Source organism: Suncus etruscus, chromosome 15, assembly GCF_024139225.1.
Source record: "Suncus etruscus isolate mSunEtr1 chromosome 15, mSunEtr1.pri.cur, whole genome shotgun sequence".
NCBI lineage: Eukaryota > Metazoa > Chordata > Mammalia > Eulipotyphla > Soricidae > Suncus > Suncus etruscus.
The window spans coordinates 77084741-77105191 of record NC_064862.1 but is presented as its reverse complement, the minus strand read 5'-3'; the positions used below and the strand labels follow the sequence as shown (position 1 = coordinate 77105191).

The following is a 20451-nucleotide window of genomic DNA, read 5'->3' as shown; positions in this document are numbered from 1 at the left end:
TCCTCCTGTTCTCCCTCTTTTCTGTGCATGGTACACATCTGTCTACCAGGCCATCCCCTCCCTCCTGAGCACACAGACCCTCAAGCTGTAGAACAGTAGCGTGTGTGCTGGGCCAATGTTTAAAAATCCAAGAGTGGGACTACAGATTCCATGTAGAATCACAGAATTGGCCACAGAAAGTTCCACTGTCCCCTTCCTGGCCTAGAACCAACTACATGTGTCCTCATCTCCCAGCATTCTCAAGGGGGCTCGAGTGATGACAGGTAGCTATAGATACTTGGAGTCTGTAAGAAAATGGAGCAACTTGCTTGTTAGCTAGAAACACCAAAATGCTGTCACCAACTACCAAACTAGCAGAACGAAGTGTATTCCAACTCCTCTCATGTGGACCAACACAAAAGGGAGTTAGAGAATAGAGAAATAAATCAGGGACCACTGAAATGATCTAAACCCCCCTTATCCTCCCCAGAACTAATCACCTCATTTCTGTCATGATACAAAAGTTTGAACTTCAATTACTGTGTATGAGACTAATCTTATAACCATGAAAAGAAAGCAATGAGTAAGGACACGGCAGAGCTGACCTGAAGTTCATGGGGAGATGTGACAAATGAACCAAAAAAAAAAATTTTTTTTTGGCTTTTGGGTCACACCTGGCAGCGCTCAGGGGTTACTCCTGGCTTTATGCTCAAAAAATCGCCCCTGGCAGGCATGGGGGACCATATGGGATGCCGGGATTTGAACCACTGTCCTTCTGCATGAAAGGCAAACGCCTTACCTCCATGCTATCTCTCCAGCCCCAGATAACCGATCTTAAAGTAAACATCTACATACAAGGAGAAAAAAGATGGTGAAAAGACAAAAAAAAAGCTCAGAGAGACTGGGATGAGGCAGCCCATGGACCAGCTCACCAAGTCCAGAGATAGAGCTCGGGGAGGCTTTGAAGGGAGCTAAGAAAAGATCAGATGGAGGGTTGGAGAGACAGCGCAGTTGTAGGGCGTTTGCCTTGTAAGCGGCCGACCCAGGACCAATGGTGGTTCAAATCTCGGCATCTTATATGGTCCCCTGTGCCTGCCAGGAGCAATTTCTGAGCATAGAGCCAGGAGTAACCCCTGAGCGCTGCCAGGTGTGACCCAAAAAACACAAACAAAAAAAAAAAAAAAAAAAAATCAGGTGGAGTTTCAGAACACTCCAGTGAGAGCTGGTATTAGGTCACACCCTGCCTTTACCCAAAACAAAGACAGTTCCCCAACTTCTTCCTTTTCACCAAGCCCTTTAACTTGTAAAAGTCTACCTGGATAGACGCTGTGTATGTAAACATTTTATGGGATTATTATGTTACTGACCCTACCCTGATCGGTGATTGTGCCCTACCCTAGGGTGTGATCTGGCATTCTGCCCCCATCCTAGGATGGTACCTGATTCTGGGGAATAAAAACAAGGGTCTGGGGCCCGGAGAGATAGCACAGCACTGTTTGCCTTGTAAGCAGCCGATCCAGGACCAAAGGTGCAAAGGTGGTTGGTTCGAATCCCGGTGTCCCATATGGCCCCCCCCCCCCTCGTGCCTGCCAGGAGCTATTTCTGAGCAGACAGCCAGGAGTAACCCCTGAGCACCGCCAGGTGTGCCCCCCCCCCTAAAAAAAAAAACAAAAAAAAAAACAAGGGTCTGTGGAAGGCGAGGGGCTTTTGGCTGGAACTGATGCTGAGGCTTTGGACTTCAGTCTTGTCCACCGAATAAAGCTAATATTTCCACAAGCCTGACTGTCTGTGAGCTGTTTACCTGCCGCTTCACCTCAGAACCACCGGCCGAACAGGGTGGCAGACGCGTGCTCCGAGCTGGAGGGGAAAGACCTCATCCTCTATCCCTCCATCAGTCAACCTCTTCAGGGGCTGACTTGCAACAATAGGTACTTTTTTGTTTTGTTTTCTTTGGGCCACACCCAGTGACGCTCAGGGGTTACTCCTGGCTGGCTAAGCGCTCAGAAATTGCTCCTGACTCAGGGGACCATATGGGACTCCCCGCAGTCACTCCTGGCTCAGCCACATGCTGCGCCACCGTTTCTGGCCCCTGGATAGGTACTTTTCTCACTCTGGTTGAATTGGTACTGGTAGAATAAAGAGGGGTTTCAATTTAGCTTGGCATGTGGGAAAGGGACCATGAGTCAAGAATGCAAACTGACTCCATGATTCTCCCCTGACTGGCTTGGTTTATTAATTCTTCACAGCCACCCTGCTTCATTCACCAGAGGTTGGAAATATGGTTCTTGGAGTGATTTCCAACTAGTGCCTAAACAGTGACCCAGGGACCTGAAAAGACCCCAATGATTGTGACTTGATCCTCTGGTGGATAATCATCATGACGGCTCCCTTGAGCTGAATTAAATGTGCCAAAATTTTCACTGGAACATTGGTGCACATGCCCTCCCCCCTTTCTGAATGGCTTCATGTTGCTCTGATCCATATACCTGCATTTCTGGACTGTATGTGCCAGGCTCCCTAGAAATTCTCCCAATCACATGCCCCAAGAGGGGAAAGGGTGCCTTCCTAGAGGTTCTCCATCTAAAGGCTAATGCCCACTGCCTTTCTTCTACCAAAGGTGCTTTCTGAGAGGACCTCAGCTTCCCAACCTGTAGCAGTTCATTGAGATTACTGATGCTACCACATCAGCCAAAGAGTAACCCCCTTTGAAGGGGGACCAATAGCAGGGAGATGAGCAAGTCCCCCACCCAGATTCTGGCCCAGACACCAAAGGCCTTTCTGTCCCAGGCAATTTCATCGACCTACCACAGGTGGAGATGGAAAATCCAAGCCCAGCTAAAGCTCAACTGAGAAGCTGTTTTCAGAACCTCTTGTACTTCCAAAAAATTAACTTTCTTCAAGGTTAATCTCTTGACCCTATCTGCATTTGTCATTATATCTCTGATTAAACTGTGTGTTCGACCTGTATAAATTCTTTTTTTTTTTTTTCAGGCCACACCTGTTTGATGCTCGGGCTACTACTGGCTAAGCGCTCAGAAATTGCCCCTGGCTTGGGGGGACCATAGGGGACACCAGGGATCGAACTGAGGTCCTTCCTTGGATAGTGCTTGCAAGGCAAACACCTTACCTCTAGCGCCACCTCACCGGCCCCTAACCTGTATGAATCTTAATAGCTACTCTTTTGTTTTATGCCCCATTGCAAACAGATAATTATATCCCTTTCTAGTGGTTTAATATTAATTTGCAGTTCCGGGGAATGCATAATGTTATTTATTTTTAGATTTTGGGCCACACCTGGTGGTGCTCAGGGGTTACTCCTGGCTCTGTGCTCAGAAATCACCCCTGGCAGGTTCAGGGGATCATATGGGATGCCAGGAACTAAACCCAGTCTGTCTCAGGTCTGTCATATGCAAGGTAAACAGTCTACTGCTGTGCTATCACTCTGGCCTCCTCTTGTTAGAATTTATTTTGGTTTTTGGGCCACACCTGGTGGCGCTCAGGGGTTTCTCCTGGCTCTGCGCTCAGAAATCACTCCTGGAAGGCTCAGGGGACCACATGGGATGCCGGGAACAAACCCGGGTCTGTCCCGAGTCATCAGCATGTAAGGCAAACACCCTACAGCTGTGCTATTACTCTGGCCCTCTTGTTAGGTTCTTTTTTTGTTTGTTTTTTGTTTTTTTTTGGTTTTCGGGTCACAGCAGCAGCGTTCAGGGGTTACTCCTGGCTCTACACTCAGAAATTGCTCCTGGCAGGCTTGGGAGACCATATGGGATGCTGGGATTTGAATTGCTGTCCTTCTGCATGCAAGGCAAACCCCTTACCTCCATGCTATTTCTTTGGCCCCATCAGGGGTTATTTCTTTTTGTTTGTTTGTTTTGTTTTTGTTTTTGGGTCACACCCGGCAGTGCTCAGGGGTTACTCCTGACTGTCTGCTCAGAAATAGCTCCTGGCAGGCACGGGGGACCATATGGGACACCGGGATTCGAATCAACCACCTTTGGTCCTGGATCGGCTGCTTGCAAGGCCAATGCAGCTGTGCTATCTCTCCGGGCCCTGGGGTTATTTCTGACTCTGCACTCAGAAATTGCTCATGGCAGGCTCAGGGGATATATGTGGGGTTATTTCTGACTCTGCACTCAGAAATTGCTCATGGCAGGCTCAGGGGATATATGGGATGCCAGGGATTGAACCTGGGTTAGCCCCGGGTTGGCAGTGTGTAAGGCAAAAGCGCCCTACTGCTGTGCTGTCACTCCAGCCCTGGAATTTGAATGTTCTATTCAAATTCTATTCGTATTACAGTGTTTGGTGTAAGAATACTTAAGAACTTGTTTTCAAAAAACAAAACAAAACAAACAAAAAAAACAACAACAAAAAAAAAAGAACTTGTTTTCAGGGGCCAGAGTAATGGTGCAGTGGTGGAGCATTTACCTTGCACGCGGCTGACCGAGGAGCCCTGGTTTGATCCCCTGGTGTCCCTATGGGTCCTAAGCCAGAAGCGATTTCTGAGTGCAGAGCCAGGAGTAACCCCTGAACGTCACTGGGTGTGGCCCCAAAACCAAAAAGATAAAATTTAAAAAAAATTCAAATTAAGTATCTGCAGAAGGCTGGAGAGATAGCATGGAGGTAAGGTGTTTGCCTTTCATGCAGAAGGTCATGGGTTCAAATCCCGGCATCCCATATGATCTGCCTGCCAGGAGCGATTTCTGAGCGTGGAGCCAGAAGTAACCCCTGAGCGCTGCCAGGTGTGACCCCTCCAAAAAATAATTTAAATTAAGTATCTGCAGAAAGGTTCTATTGTTTATGCTCAGAGAAACCTATGAAAAATGTTTGTGATATGTGTAAGACAAGAATATGAGAAAAGCTGATTATTGTATGCGCAATCTAGCCTATGACTTTTTTTATAGCCAAGAATACCCTCACTAGCAATGATTCCTAGGAATTAGAAAATTTCCTCACCATCTTATTACCCCAACTTTTACTGTGCCCCTGCAAATTAACAGCCACTTTGGGAATTTATTTTCCATCTGGTAGCAACAGAACAAAACTCATGTAGCCCTTCTCAAAAAAATTTTTTGAACAGAAAGGGTGAATTGTTAGGTCATATCCTGCCTTTACCCAAAACAAAGGCAGTCCAACTTCCTCTCTTTTCACCAAGCCCTTTAACTTGTCGACCTGGATTGGTATTTTTGTCCTCACTCAACCTTCCCCTCCCAGTTGAATTGGTACTGGTAGAATAAGGACAAGTTTCGGTTTGACCTGGCACCTGGAAGCATGAGGCGAGAAGCCAGACTCCATGATTCTCTCCGGACTAGCTTGGTTTATTCTTTTTTTTTTTTTTGGGGAGGGGGGCATACCCGGTGGTGCTCAGGGTTACTCCTGGCTGTCTGCTCAGAAATAGCTCCTGGCGGGCCCGGAGAGATAGCACAGCAGTGTTTGCCTTGCAAGCAGCCGATCCAGGACCAAAGGTGGTTGGTTCAAATCCCGGTGGTCCCATATGGTCCCCCGTGCCTGCCAGGAGCTATTTCTGAGCAGACAGCCAGGAGTAACCCCTGAGCACTGCCGGGTGTGGCCCAAAAACCAAAAAAAAAAAAAAAAAAAAAAAAAGTAAACCCAAAAACCAAAAAAAAAAAAAAAAAAAAACAAAAAAAAAAAAACAAAAAAGGGGCCGGGTAGGTGGCGCTGGAGGTAAGGTGTCTGCCTTGCAAGCGCTAGCCAAGGAAGGACCGCAGTTCGATCCCCCGGCGTCCCATATGGTCCCCCCAAGCCAGGGGCGATTTCTGAGCACATAGCCAGGAGTAACCTCTGAGCGTCAAATGGGTGTGGCCCAAAAACCAAAAAAAAAAAAAAAAAAACCAGAAATAGCTCCTGGCAGGCATGGGGGACCATATGGGACACCGGGATTCGAACCAACCAGCTTTAGTCCAGGATCGGCTGCTTGCAAGGCAAACGCCGCTGTGCTATCTCTCCGGCCCGGTTTATTAATTCTTTGTGGCTATCCTGCTTCAGACCCATTCACCTGGGTTTGGAAACATGGCACGTGTGGTGATTTCACAAATTGAAAATCTGAACCATGAGTGCTAGCACACATGGAGCCCATGTTCAGCTCTCAGTACAACCTCAGATACTTCCTCAAAGCCCAGAATCTACAGGTACAGGAGTCGAGTCACCAGGTAGGTGCCACAGACTAATGACATGGGCCAGAAACAGTCTGAGTGGAGACCCCAGAGGCTGGGAGTGCCTCTTCCCCTCCTCACCACTTGGGGGTAGAGGCCTGTAGAGATGCCCTGCACATACCAAGCAGCGTGTCTGTCAAAGCTACTCCCACCTAGGTGCTCACCTCGACAGGCCAATGACCAGGCTGTCTCCAGGCCTGGGTGGCTGCAAACTGGGGTCCTGTCCCACATGACCTTAGCCCCCATTCGGAGAGTCCCCAAGAAAGATGAGGTCCAGGAATAGGATACTTGATGCGCGCAACAAGCATTTAAAAAACTTTAACAATTTATTCTTCTTATTTTCCAGTAAAATAATCACATCAGGTCAAAAGAATGGAATGATGAGGTGTAGCTGATTACCTTTACCCACATAAATATTTAAAATCTAAAAACCTTGGGCTCATCAGACTGAATAGAAATGGAATTCTTCAGAGCAAGTATTGCTGTACTCTTGTCAGGAGGCAAAGTCTGTGTGTGTTGCACGTGCTCAAGAGCTGGTCAGTCGAGGAAGAAGATGTTATTGAACTGAGTGGCGCACAGCTTCTTCACCTCCTCTGCAAAAAGAAGAGCGACGGGTAAATGAGACACAGCAGCCACCTCTCACACCAGGCGCTGGGGTCACTGCTAGTGCTGTCGGGACACAAAACCTGGTATCACAGGCCTTGATGTACCAGAGCCAGGACAAAGAACCTTAGTAACACAGAGGAAGGAGAGAACCAGCTTCTGAGGCTGCAATTTGTTTGTTGGGCAATGGACCACTGAGGCAGATCTGGCCCTAGCCTGGCACAGGTTAGGGGTTGCTCGTGGCCAGAAACTCCTGCACTGTGACCTGAAAATCAAGCTGGTGAGCTTCCCTGTCCCTCTCCACCCAGGGCTCCTGATGGATTTCTAGGGACTGTGGTGCCTTAGGATGAAGGTAGCAGGAAACTAGCTTTCCAGGTCCCTCCCTCAGTATGCACCTGAGCTACCTTCCTGTCCTTGCTGCATTCTTCTGCAGAACCTGAAGGAGCAGAGTAAGGAAAGTGACCTGACCTAAGGGACACTGTATGTACCACAGGGGGCCCAGCTTGCCCTGCAGAGCATCTTGGTTCTGTTTCTGCATGCAGGGCCAGGGCAATAGGAATGGGGTGAGTACACAGTGAGGCAGGCACCTTGTATAGCACAGGCTCATATCTGCCTCAGTCAGGCCTGCATGACAAGAGATATTTATACCTTTTTGTTTTGTTTAGTTTCGGGCCTCACCTGGCAAGTGCTCAGGATTATTCCTCGTAAATTCAGAGGATCATAAAGAATGCCAGAGATTGAATCCTGTGCAAGGCAAGTGCCCTTCCTTCTGTCCCTGTTACATGTTGTTCCAGCCCCAGTTACATATTTTTTTGTTTGTTTTTGGGATCACATCCAGCAGCACTCAGGGGTTACTCCTGACTCTACGCTCAGAAATCGCTCCTGGCAGGCTCGGGGGACCATATGGGATGCCGGGATTTGAACCACCATCCTTCTGCATGCAAGGCAAACGCCCTATCTCCATGTTATCTCTCTGGTCCCCAGTTACATGATTTTTTTTTTTTGGCCACACCCGGTGACGCTCAGGGGGTCACTCCTGGCTATGCGCTCAGAAGTCGCTCCTGGCTTGGGGGACCATATGGGACGCCAGGGGATAGAAACATGGTCTGTTCTAGGCCAGCGCTGGCAAGGCAGACACCTTACCTCTAGCACCACTGCACCGGCCCCTGTTACATGATTTTTTGAGGAACCTGAGGCCTATTTTCAAGTTTAGAGAACATAAAACATCAACTGAGGCCTTGCCTTAAACCCTCTTCCCCATCACAGTGATCCTTAGAACAAAGGAAAGAAAGCATCTCAGTTCTAATAGTTAAGATTCTGCTGAAGGGGCCCGGAGAGATAGCACAGCGGCATTTGCCTTGCAAGCAGCCGATCCAGGACCAAAGGTGGTTGGTTCAAATCCCGGTGTCCCATATGGTCCCCCGTACCTGCCAGGAGCTATTTCTGAGCAGACAGCCAGGAGTAACCCCTGAGCACCGCCGGGTGTGACCCAAAAACCAAAAAAAAAAAAAAAGATTCTGCTGAAGATCAAAGCCCATTTACCATTGACTTCAATCAGGTTTGCATTTTTTTGATTCAAAATCACGTAGAGCTCCCGCTGATCAGACTTTTTCCCAACCACCCAATAATCACTCATGGCTTTCACAATGATCTCCTCGTCTTCATCCACCCTGTAAGACAAAAGTCACAAAAAGAGACAGTCATTTATCGCCTGGCATGTAAGAGACAGCCAGGAAACCAGGCACTGGAGGTGAACACGCTGCCCCAGGAGGTAAGTCAGCAGGGGCCACTAGGAAGGGATGCCTGAGGGGCTGAGCTTTACCTGGTGAAGTCACTGTTGATGTCTCCCAGAATCTTCATGAGGTCAGGGTGAACGGAGGTGAGACACACGCTGGGCGTCTTCCTCATGTGGATCGTGCTCTTTTCAGCCAGGTTCATGTGGTTGAAGTAGATAAACTTGAACTGCGGCTCCTTCTCAGACCTGCACAGAGGGAGGTGTTTGCATTCTCCCATCAGTCATACCGCAGCCAGCCAGCAGGGGCCTCATACATAGACAATGTGTTTGCTCTTAGACATTTGTGGCAGTGACATCTTCTTTCCTCCTGTTCTTTCCTCAGCATGAGAACAATAGTGTTTCCATCTGTATCTCCACACACACATACCATGTGGAAGTGCCAGCTGGACCAAGGCATGGGACTCATCAAGGAGTCCACACTCCACTCTTGTCCAATACGGGACTGGCTGATCCCTGTGGGACATCTCCCAGTGGGCTACCTGTTGTGACAGAAGGTCTCTATTCTATAGTGCTTGGCTATCACACATGGACATCACTTGAAATGCCCCTCAGTCATCTCAGCTCAGTCGCCTGTGCCTCAGAAGACTGAGGGGGGAGGTGAGCAATGGGCAAATCTTAGTCTAGGGCCTGCTCTGGTTTTTCTTTTTCTTTTTTTGGTTTTTGGGCCACACCCGGTGATGCTCAGGGGTTACTCTTGGCTATGCGCTCAGAAATTGCTCCTGAGAGGGAAGGGGGAAAAAAAAATCGCTCCTGGCTTGGAGGACCAAATGGGATGCTGAAGATTAAACCAAGGTCTGTCCTGGGTCAACCACATGCAAGGCAAATGCCCTACTGCTGCACTATTGTTCTGACCCCTGCTCTAACTTTTCTTAAAGTCACAGTTTCCAGTGCACCCTATCCAGCTTGGCAGGTGGACAGACCTTTCTTTGTTATTTTTTATGTTTGTTTATTTGTTTTTATATTTGGGTAACACCTAGCAATGTTCAGGGTTACTCCTGGCTCTGCACTCTGCCAGGGATCGAAACCAAGTCAGCAGTGTAGAAGGCCAGTACCCTCCCCAATGAACTATGGCTCTGGCACCAGCCCAGACCCTTCTCGGATAAGCAGGAAGCTGCATAGGAGACAGGCTGTGCTGAGCATCTCTGTCCGTTCCCCCCCCCCCCCCCCCCCCCCCCCCCCCCCACCACCCCCCCCCCCCGCAAGTAGAGTGGCCCTGTGGCTTTCTAGCATTTCAAGCCCTGCAGGCTACACTGCAGACAAGTTCACCAGTGTAACTCCATTCTTCCCATTTGTGGGCAAAAGCCCTGCTGCTCACTGTGCCAGTGGAATTTAGAGCCAAGAAAGGAAGTGGCTGTCCCATGCCATGTTCAGGCTCCCAGCCGGATAGGACAGTGTGATGTAAAGCCCAGCCACACTGCTTATAGCTTCCCACTAGCCCCCCTCTGTTCCCGTGGTTCACAGGAAAAAAGGACACATGCCACAGTCCAGAGGAAGTCACATCCTTCTTCCTTCCCATACCTTTGAAGTGAGTACAAACCCTGACATCCTTTTGTTGATGTTGAACTGCTCGCAAATGTCTGATGCCAACACAGTGAGCTGCGGTCCCACGATGCTGTCCAGTCTTCGGCAGAAATCCAGAGTGAGTTGGAGGGAGGCTGAGGGGAAAGAGGGAGACGTCACTGGTAGACGCCCTTCACCCACCCTCCTTCTCAGTTAGTCCCTGGGACTGCTGTTGGCTCAGTACTCAGGGGCCCAATGCAGTGCCAGGGACAGACCTGAGGCCTGACGCAAACAAGGCATCTCTTTGGCTCTGTTCTACCCTGTTCAAGTTGAACCCTGATAGATAGTAGCAGAGGCCCCTTCCCCCCAAACTGAAAGGGAAAGAGAGGCAAGATCAGGTCAGTGGAAGATGGGAAATTATCCCACCCAAGAGGGTCTGAAGAGGAAAGGCTTGAGGAAGGGGGTCCAGCTCCCAAGCTTTGCTTTGCATGTAGAAACCCCAGACAAAATCCCTGAGCATTAAGCCAGGACTTAGGAATGATTCCCCAATCATTTCCCGACACACAGAATATCGGGAGTAGCTGAACCAGCAAGGGTCACTGGAGGGTGGCAATGTGATCACACCTGGACAAGGCAGCAAATGGCCAAGGGCATAGGGGTTGGGCACGACACGGGCACCTACCGTCAATCATGAAGCACACAGCCGCACTCATGGCCTGGGAGAGGAGAGAAAGCCAAGATTAAGGAGCATGGGCAGAAGGGAGAAGTGCTCACAGACAGAGTGGTCTGCAGTGTTCTGCCATTGGGAGGACTCAGGGTTCTGGCCTGATGGCAAGGAAGTGAGGGCTTCAAAGTATGAAACTTGTCCAAAGTATGGGCCACACAGACAAGTACCCTGGGGTGCTCAGAACCTCTGCTTCAATTCCAAGCACATTAGGCCTTCATCCATCCTCACACAAGGAAAATGGCAGCAGGATTAAACAATAACAGGATAGAAACAGGTACCTTATACACGATTAGATGGAGTGCTTCATAAGTGTCATCGGTATTCACGAAAATTTTGGGGAATCTGCATTTTGCTTCCGGATCATTCAGGTTCAAGGGTCCAGTAAGGAATCTTAAAAGCAAGTGCACGCAGATGCCTCAGTTCAGTCAGGGAAGGGATCACAGAATACAGAACATTTTTTTAAAAGCTAGATTCTACTTAGAGACAAAGAGGGTTTTAATTCACTGAAAAAAATAAAATGTCCATGGGAGAGCACCATGGGCCAGAGTGCAGTGTGTCTGCAAGGAACGAGTCTTACCTCCCATAGTGCTGAAGGTTCCCTGGCATCTCAGTCCGAATAGGCGAATCCCTGCCTGCTAGCTGCAAGCAAATCAGAGTTGAGAAACAGCCTCTTAGAACCGGCTGGAGAGCACCATTTGTGTCTACACAGCAGTCATTCATGTCTAAACAGCAGTCATCTGTCAGCATCATATCCCAGAGGCATCCTCACCCTAACACTGGAGCAGGATGATAGAGTGATGCTAACCCATTCACCTGAGGATTCTGCCCTGCTCTGAGAACAGCCCAAGATTCCCCAGCTTTTCCAGGATAAACAAGACCCATGTCCTCCCTCCACCTGCATCTCCCCTTTATGCAGAAGCTGGAGTTCCCAGAAGCTCGAAGGGCTCAGGCGCAACTGATGCCTGGTTTCCTGTCCAGGTCTGAATCCAAGTTACAGCATCAGGTTTTTTCCTCTCAAGATGCTTTCTTACAACATACAGAGGAAACAGAGGGAAGCTCTCTTGTCCAACTGACTTGTCAGTGAAAACTTGCCGGTTAAACATCCTCCCATTCTCTAGGAAACTGAGAAGTGGCTGCAGCTGCTGAATGGAGATTCCCAAACCACAGTGGAGACAGGTTACATGGTATGAGGCTGACTCGAGAGTTTCTGTTGTGGCCATACAGGGAAGGTCTCTCCCAGGGCCTGACTGGGGTGGGGTTGGGAGTGCCCAAACATCCCTGAGTGGGAATCAAGGACTCACAAAATGGAGGGATGGGGAGAGGGAGTGAGCCTCAGTGGACCAATGAAGGCCTCTGAGGACCATAGTCACTTCTGCATCCTATCTCTGGGGAGCTAAAGAATAGTTTGGGGGCCGGGCGGTGGCGCTGGAGGTAAGGTGCCTGCCTTGCCTGCGCTAGCCTAGGACGGACCGCGGTTCGATCCCCCGGCATCCCATATGGTCCCCCAAGAAGCCAGGAGCAACTTCTGAGCGCATAGCCAGGAGTAACCCCTGAGCGTCACAGGGTGTGGCCCAAAAACCAAAAAAAAAAAAAAAAAAAAAAAAAAAAGAAGAGTTTGAAGGGAGACACACGTATTTCCAGAAATCAACCACGGGAAACCTGAAAGGTAGGTCCTATCTCCTCAATTTTTTTTTTTGGGGGGGGGGGCACATCTGATGACGTTCAGGGGCTACTCCTGGCTCTGAGCTCAGAAATTGCTCCTGGCAGGCTAGAAGGACCATATGGGATGCCGGGGATTGAACCTGGGTTGGCTGTATGCAGGGCAAGCACCCTACCTGCTGTGCTATCACTCTAGCTCGGCCCTGTCTCCTTGGAACTAGATCTGACATTAGGAGACAAAGACCCTTTAGAGCAGTGATGGCTAATCTTTTTGAGCCCGAGTGCCCAAACTGCCGCACAAAACCAAAGAATTTCCTCGAAGTGCCAGCACGCCAATTAAACCTTAATAACAAGATTTTAGTATCTAAAAACTATGTGGCATGTGCCGCATATCTTAATTGTGGACCTTCCCGCATGCCAGCTGCAAGGCCTTTGTGTGCCACAGCTGGCATGAATGCCATAGGTTCACCATCGTGGCTTTAGAGGATGAACCCGAAGATCCCATAACTACCCCCAAACCACAGTTTTCCTGACTCATGAATTCCTGCTTCAAAACTGTGCCTTTGCGACTCACTTTAAGGTTAGACTGAAACCTGACTAGCACAGGTACTTCTGCCTGTGGTAGGTGACACAACCAAAAAAGCGAACAGAGCCACATTCTCCCAGCTACCTGGATCAAAGCAACACATATCCAGCCACATCCCCATGGCAGCACAGTACGCTCTGCACCCCACTCATACATACCTCAGGCTCCTGTGCCCGCGGAAACAGGGAGGTGGTGAGGTATTTGTACAAAAATTCTCATGTCGTCTTGCTCTAAGCCGCTCCTGAAACAAGAAAGAAGCATCTATTCATGGGGCCGGAGCGGTGGTGTGAGCTGGTTTAAAGCCTTTGGCAGCGCTAGCTAGCCTAGGACGGACCATGGTTCAATTCCCCGGCGTCCCATACAGTCCCCTAAGCCAGAGCGATTTCTAAGCGCATAGCCAGGAGTGACCCCTGAGCGTCACCAGGTGTGGCCTAAACCCCCCCCCCCCAAAAAAAAAAGATAAACCAGGCTGGTTCTTCCATCACTCTGTGATAAAACTGGCTTTCTGGGCTTTTCTGTCAGGCCAGGAAGCCTTTCCCTTGACTGGGACAGTTGAGAGGAACCAACTAAACTCACAACACAGATACTTTCTGACTGTGGTGGCAGGCATGGAGATACCATTTTACCTAAGTCACAGCATCTGACCTGGAAGCAGTTCACGTGGGCTGTATTATTATTTTTATTTCTAGTCCACACCCGGCGGTGCTGAGGTCCCAGTGTCACCTACTGCCACCATTGTTGTCCCCCAAACACCCAAATCACCAATAGATTTTCTTCTACCCACTAAGCATTTTGGGTACTAACCAGATGAGCTGGTCGTTGTAGAGAAAGGCAGTGTATTTTGACTATGCTCAAGACTTTCCTCCATCCTATTAATGAACGACTGGATTTCAAGTAAGTCATTTTATCCAAGGGGAAGAAGCTGATTCCACCAAAAATGTCAAGTAAGTCACAGGACTGCCAAATGCAGAGTCCTGCAAATACTGTGGGGAAAAGGTGGGATACAAGTAACTAACCACTTGTGAGGGGCTTGACCCATTGCAAATACTGCATCAGCTGGACCCATGCCCCCACCAGGTCTAATACAAGGGACCAACACCTCACGTGAAATCAGGACCCATTCCAAGCTTGAAGGCTCAACTAGCGTGTGCACTCTCTGAAGTTCCTAATTCTCATGTTTCAAAATACTTCTAGGGTTAGATCAACCTGATTGAAGGCTTCAGGGCAATTCTACCTTGAGGTAACAGGCTGAGAGACACCGATGGTCACTGAGCAGTACAGATAAACAGGGGCCAGGAGGTAGGAGAGTGACTATCCATGACCGTTAAAGCAAAGAAGCAAAAAAAAAAAAAAAAAAGCATCTTGTTTGCGTAGTTCCTAAAAGCTGTTCCAACAGGGCTACAGTGGTTCATGAAGTTCACGTCACTCACCCGATGGAAGAACTTCTCTAATCTTCCTTCAGGAGCTTGACCCCGCCGTCCTCCATGGCCTTCAGAAACGTGCCATTGAAGAGCTGAGTGTGAAACACAGTGCACAGTCAAGTCCTTTGCCGCTCAACAGCGGAACAAGCTTGTTCTTTGAATTTATTTAATTCAGTTCCTTTTATTTTCTTCGATTCTGAATAAGCTAGGATTACTCCTGGCTGTATTTTAGGGATAATTCCTGCTGGTGCTTGGGGTTCAAGGATTGTACCAGGGGGCCCAGAGTGATAGTACAGCAGGGAAGGTGCATGCTTTGCAACGCTGGCAATCTAGGTTTGAACCCAGGCATTCTGTGTGGTCTCTTGACCACTCCCAGGATAAAGTCTTTTTTTTGTTTTTGTTTTTGGTTTTTGGGTCACACCCGGCGGTGCTCAGGGGTTACTCCTGGCTGTCTGCTCAGAAATAGCTCCTGGCAGACACGGGGGACCATTATGGGACACCGGGGATTCGAACCAACCACCTTGGGTCCTGGATCGGCTGCTTGCAAGGCAAACGCCACTCGTGCTATCTCTCTCCCGGGCCCCAGAATAAATTCTTGATTGCAAGCCAGGAGTAACCCCTACGCATCACCAGGTATGGTGTCCTCCCCAATAGAACACAAACTAAGGATTGTATTTGGATCAGACCAGAGTCATCTTCATGCAAGACAATGCCTTATCCCTGCATTACCGCTGATCCCTCTATTTTCTTTTAACATAGAAAATATTTGCATGAGAAAGCCTGGACTATAAACTAAATCCCAAAATATGAACAGTGAGACTGTCATTCTGACGAAGCATGTAACTGTCCTGGCCTTCTTTTTTTCTTAAGCTGGACCTCATGTCTAAGTTTCAGGGCTCAGACACACTCCAGCCAGTCCTGAGTCAAACATCTGGGCCTTCCACATTCCAGCCAGGCCTGGGAGTCATGCAAGCACCTAGCAGATGTTTGGTTCTTCAGCATATGAGCTCATTTTAACCCACAGTCAGGAACTGAGCAGGCTTAAGACTAAGCAAGTCAAACCCACAGAAATCTTAGCGCTTGTCCAAAGGGCCTCTTGCTTTCCTCCTCTCAGTGAGCCCCTTGCTGGGAAGGATTTGGGGTGAGAATCACCTCAAAATAACCCCTGCATAGTGAGGACACCAGCTTACCTTGTACATGCTGTAGCACTGTTGCAGCACCGAGCTGTAAACCTTGTCCTACAACAACACACAGAACAAAACAGGCAGCTCAGCTGGAGGAGGAAAGTCTCTTACACAGCAAAGAGACCAGGGAGCTAGCAAAGCAAGATGTCAGAGGTAAGGTCCCAAAGCAGCTATGTATGCATATGAGGTCAATTATGAGCCTTGGCAAGGTGTGTTCACCTTCACCTTAGAGCTTTAAACCTAGAGTAGAAGGCAGAGAGGCGGTTCTCAAACACTCTAAGATTATGCTAATGTAAACCAAAGACAGAAACTTTGCTGTGTGTGTTCTAAGAAATGTCTGCAGAGGTGACTAAGTTTAAGCACTCTGCTCAATATGGTAATCATTTTTTTCTAAAAGTCTTAAGCAAATGATACATTACCAACAATTCTTCCTCTTGGTATTCAACAATTTGGTTTTCCATCTTTACTCTGCTTTTCAATGTATAGGTTCCGAACAACCTACAAAGTTTGGTAAAACTAAAATTATATGATGGATTCATTAGGATTTTTTTTTTTTGGGGGGGTGGGTTTTGGGTCACAACTCGGCAAGCGCTGAGGTTTACTCCTGGCTCTGCACTCAGAAATCACTTCTGGCAGGCTGAGGACCATACAGAATGCTAGGAATCTAACCACTGTTCGTCCTGGGTCAGCCACATGCAAGGCAAACATCCTACTGCTGTGCTATTCGACTCCCGATTAGAATTTTTTACTTTTTTTGGTATTTGGGTCACACCCGGTGGCACTCAGGAGTTACTCCTGGCTCTGTGCTCCGGCCCTCATTAGGATTTAAACATCCTTGAATGTAAAACAGGGTTCTCAAACTCAATTTAACCTGTGGGCCGCAGGAGGCAAAGTTGGGTGATCCTTGAGTGCAAAGTCAGTAGTAAGCCTTGAACATTGGGGGGTGTGACCCAAACAACTAAAACAAAACAAAACAAAATAAGATTCCTCTAGGGCAGGGCCACAAAAATGTTACACGGAGGGCCATTTGCCGCGAGTTTGAAGACCCCTGATGTAAAAGGTTTGAGCATGTCAAAATACCAAAAACAAAACTTCTTAAAAGTCCCAATGTGGGGCCGGAGAGATAGCGTGGAGGTAAAGGCGTTTGCCTTGCATACAGAAGGGACAGTGGTTCAAATCCCGGCATCCTATATGGTCCCTCGAGCCTGCCAGGAGCGATTTCTGAGCGTAGAGCCAGGAGTAACATCTGAGTGCTGCTGGGTGTGACCCAAAAACCAAAAAAAAAAAAAAAAGTCCCAATGTGCCCGAGAAATAGAACAGTGGGTAGGGCTCATTCCTTGCATACGTTTGACTTGGATTGGATTCCTAGGTCAGGAGTAATTCCTGAGTACAGAGTCAGGAGTAACCCCTGAGAACCACTGGGTATAACCCCCCAAAATAAAAAAAGTCCCAAGAACAAATACAATAAATAGGAGTCAGATTTTACAGTTGCAACCAACTTTGTGGTAATTATTCTTGGATGTACTCGCCTTCACTGTACTAGTCCCCAACCACAGAGACGGCCCTTAACTGTGAATTCAGACATTATGAACAAGTACCATGACCATCCAAAAGTCCTCTTCTGGTTCATTGAAGAACTGCCGATTCTTCTGCGTGTGTAACGACTTTGCAGGTTTTGAGGGACTGAAGGTTCTGGAAAGGTTGGGAGAGCACGTTTATGACCATGGATCTCCAGCACCATGAGGAGAGAATTCAGGGGTTTCATCTAACAGATGGACTTCACCTTGTGAACTGCACGATCGCCTCGCACAAACCCACGTTTCTGATCTTCTCATTCTTTTCTACTTCATTGGGATGGTAAAACAAAATCTTATTTTCCTCCTAACGCAGGAGATAGAGAAACAGACACACAGACACACAAAGAGTTATAAAGACTCTCCTTTTAGCCCCACAGACAATGGTGCAAACTTGTCAGTAGCCTCTCATAGCAAACACACACCAGCCCTATCTAGGAATGAAAAGGGAATCATTTCCTGGTCTATCCGCAAGCCCTGGCTGGTGACAGCCACAAAGTCACTGACCCTTGAAAGGGTCCCGGTAACTGACAGTGAATTGCAGGAACTTCTGGGGGCGAGCCCAGATCCTCTATCACTCAGCGTCAAGCAAATGCATTGACACCCGGGCCCCCAGGTCTGCCTGTGCAGGGCCCAGAAGGGCCCAGAGCTGCTTCCAATCTTGAGGGTGGGGAGTCCGCTGGAAAAGTCGATTTCGCGCCCGCTAAGCCCAACAACAGGAGAGAAAAATAAAAATCTGGTTTTTGTTTTGTTTGGGGCCCACCCCGGCGGTGCTCAGGGCTTACTCCTGGCTGTCCTGCTCAGAAATACCCTCCTGGCAGGCACGGGGGGACATATAGGACACCGGGGATTCGAACCAACCACCTTTGGTCCTGGATCGGCTGCTTGCAAGGCAAACGCCGCTGTGCTATTTCTCCGGGCCCAAATCTGGGGGTGTTTCTTTACTTTTTCAATGGCAGCTATGCCCGGGATTCTCTCCTTGCAAGCGTGATTTGGGGGCGAGAGGCCACCACCTTCTAAAGCCGGGGGTGTCTCTGCACAAGACCCAGAAAATGACAGGGACCAGCCCAGCAGGAATTAAAACCTGATGGAGGGGGCTTAAAGAGAGATGGCATGGAGGTAGGGCGCGTTGTCTTGCATGCAGAAGGACGGTGGTTCGAATCCCGGCGTCCCATAGGGTCCCCCCCGAGCCTGCCAGGAGCGATTTCTGAGCGCAGAGCCAGGAGGAACCCCTGAGCGCTGCCGGGTGTGACCCAAAATCAAAAACCAACCAAACAAAATAAAACCCGATGGGCCGTCGCTCCGCACACAGGCGGGGAGCCCGGGAGCCCGAGCCCGGGAGATTGTCCCTGCAAGAAGCGGCCGTTGCAGGTGCAGGTGCAGCCGGGCGGGCGGGCGGGGCGAACACCCCCGCGGGCCCCCGCCGCCCGCAACGCTCACCTCGCCTTCGCGCGGCCCGAAGCGCGGGTTGTAGATGAAGAAGGCTCAGCAGCGCCGGCGGGAACTGCTTCTCCTGGGGGGCCGCCCAGCCCGCGGGCCCCGGCCCCGGCCCCCGCCGCCAGCCGCCATCCCGGTCCGGCCCCGGCCCAGACCCCCGCCGCCCGCACTATCCGCCTCGCTCGCGGGTGCCCCGGAAGTGCTCGCCGTGCCCGGAAGGAGAACCCGGGGCCCCTCTCTGACCTCCCTGTAGGCCAGGGCTTCTGGATTCTTTTCTGTCATGCCCCCCTAGGGGTAGGGGGAAACATTTTTCGCGCCTCCCCGCGCGACTGTAAAATAGTATCTTTATTAAAAAAAATAAAAACTTGAACCTGCAAAACAAAATATATAAAATAATTTGAGCTGATTTTTTTCACCAGAGGTGATGTCTGGATTCATGGCTACAATGAGCACGTCTTGCAATGCATAGCTTTTCGAAGCGGGGTTTGAAGCAGGACACAGCAACTCTCAGGCTCCAGAGACACAGAGACATAAACACGGGGGCTTAGCTTGTGATAACAGTGTTTGCCGAGGTCAAAATGCGCCCCCCCCCCCTTTACGGAGTCTCAAGCCCTCCTTGGTAGGGCGCGCCCCACTATTTGAGAAGCACTGCTGTAGTCTGAGTTTGCAGGTGTTTGCTGGCCCAAGCAGGGGTCCCTCAAACTTTTTAAACAGGGGGCCAGTTCAACTGTCCTTCAGACTGTTGGAGGGCCAGATTATAGTAAAAACAAAAATTAGAACAAATTTCTATGCACACCTGCATATATCTTTATTTAGAAATAAAGAAACAAAATGGGAATAAATACAATATGTGGCCCGCGGGCCGTAGTTTGAAGACCCCTGGGAAGAGTTTTCTTCTTCTCAGTGTTAGGGTTGGGGATCAGTCCCCCCCCTTCTTCCCCGAGGAGGGGGCGGAGCCATGCAAAGTCGCACACAGGTGGTTTATTTTCCAGCGCGTCAGGGTCAGAGCCAAGGCAAGTGACCCCGACCCATTACTTCAGCATAGTTTTTATAGAGTGCTTTTCAAAGGACCAGCGTCATCATCCATTTTTAGAGATATTCAGTAACCAGAGAAACAATCGGTAAATTTTAACAAGCCACTACCAGTGTTACCTTATTACTAAGGAACAACAATATAACTCAGAAGAAAGAGATATTTAGCAAACAGTTATTAAAACCTAACAGACCGCACACAAAGAAACAATTGCTAAAGCTTTAACAGTCCACCCCTAAAAGTTACATTTTTATCCTACAGGAAAATATTAAACTTAAGGTTACATTTCTTTTTTTTTTTTTTTTTTTTGTTGTTGTTTTTTGGGCCACACCCAGTAACGCTCAGGGGTTACTCCTGGCTATGTGCTCAGAAGTTGCTCCTGGCTTGGGGGACCATATGGGACACCGGGGGATCGAACCGCGGTCCGTCCAAGGTTAGCGCAGGCAAGGCAGGCAGGGCACCTTACGTTTAGCGCCACCCGCCCGGCCCCAAGGTTACATTTCTTTACCTTAAAGGCTGGAGGTGGGGGTGGCCGCCTTATTCCACCTTACTAAAAGTTTTGCAAGCAAAGAGAACAGAAAGCATGAGCAAATTGGGCGTAGACTGCCCTCCTTGAGTAGAGCCAGGTTCTGATCTCTTTTGGCCAATGCTAGCCTGTGGCTCTGAAGGTCATGAAACAGGACACCTTGTAAGCTTAGGGAAACTTCAAACTTAAACTATACGCATTTATAAAAAGCAAAAACTTCTTGTCCCTTTCATCAGGAGCGGGGTTGTGTGTAC

The 20451-nt window shown here is 49.0% G+C and overlaps 2 protein-coding genes across 2 annotated transcripts in view; both read right to left on the bottom strand.

Annotated features, from left to right (window-relative positions):
* Positions 1–20451, bottom strand: part of USP42 (ubiquitin specific peptidase 42) — a 204892-nt gene that overhangs the window by 184128 nt on the left and 313 nt on the right. The gene's annotated exons all lie outside the window — the stretch shown is intronic.
* Positions 6460–18789, bottom strand: CCZ1B (CCZ1 homolog B, vacuolar protein trafficking and biogenesis associated). The gene is given in 22 exon segments (XM_049788190.1): positions 6460–6745; positions 8298–8425; positions 8578–8736; positions 10088–10205; positions 10733–10766; positions 11056–11167; positions 11355–11416; positions 13181–13231; positions 13233–13263; positions 13827–13867; positions 13870–13910; positions 13913–14005; positions 14302–14478; positions 14481–14535; positions 15634–15681; positions 16047–16076; positions 16078–16125; positions 17226–17319; positions 17411–17508; positions 18642–18683; positions 18685–18732; positions 18735–18789. Coding segments are annotated over 22 exon segments (1602 nt in total). The 5' UTR covers positions 18771–18789; the 3' UTR covers positions 6460–6689.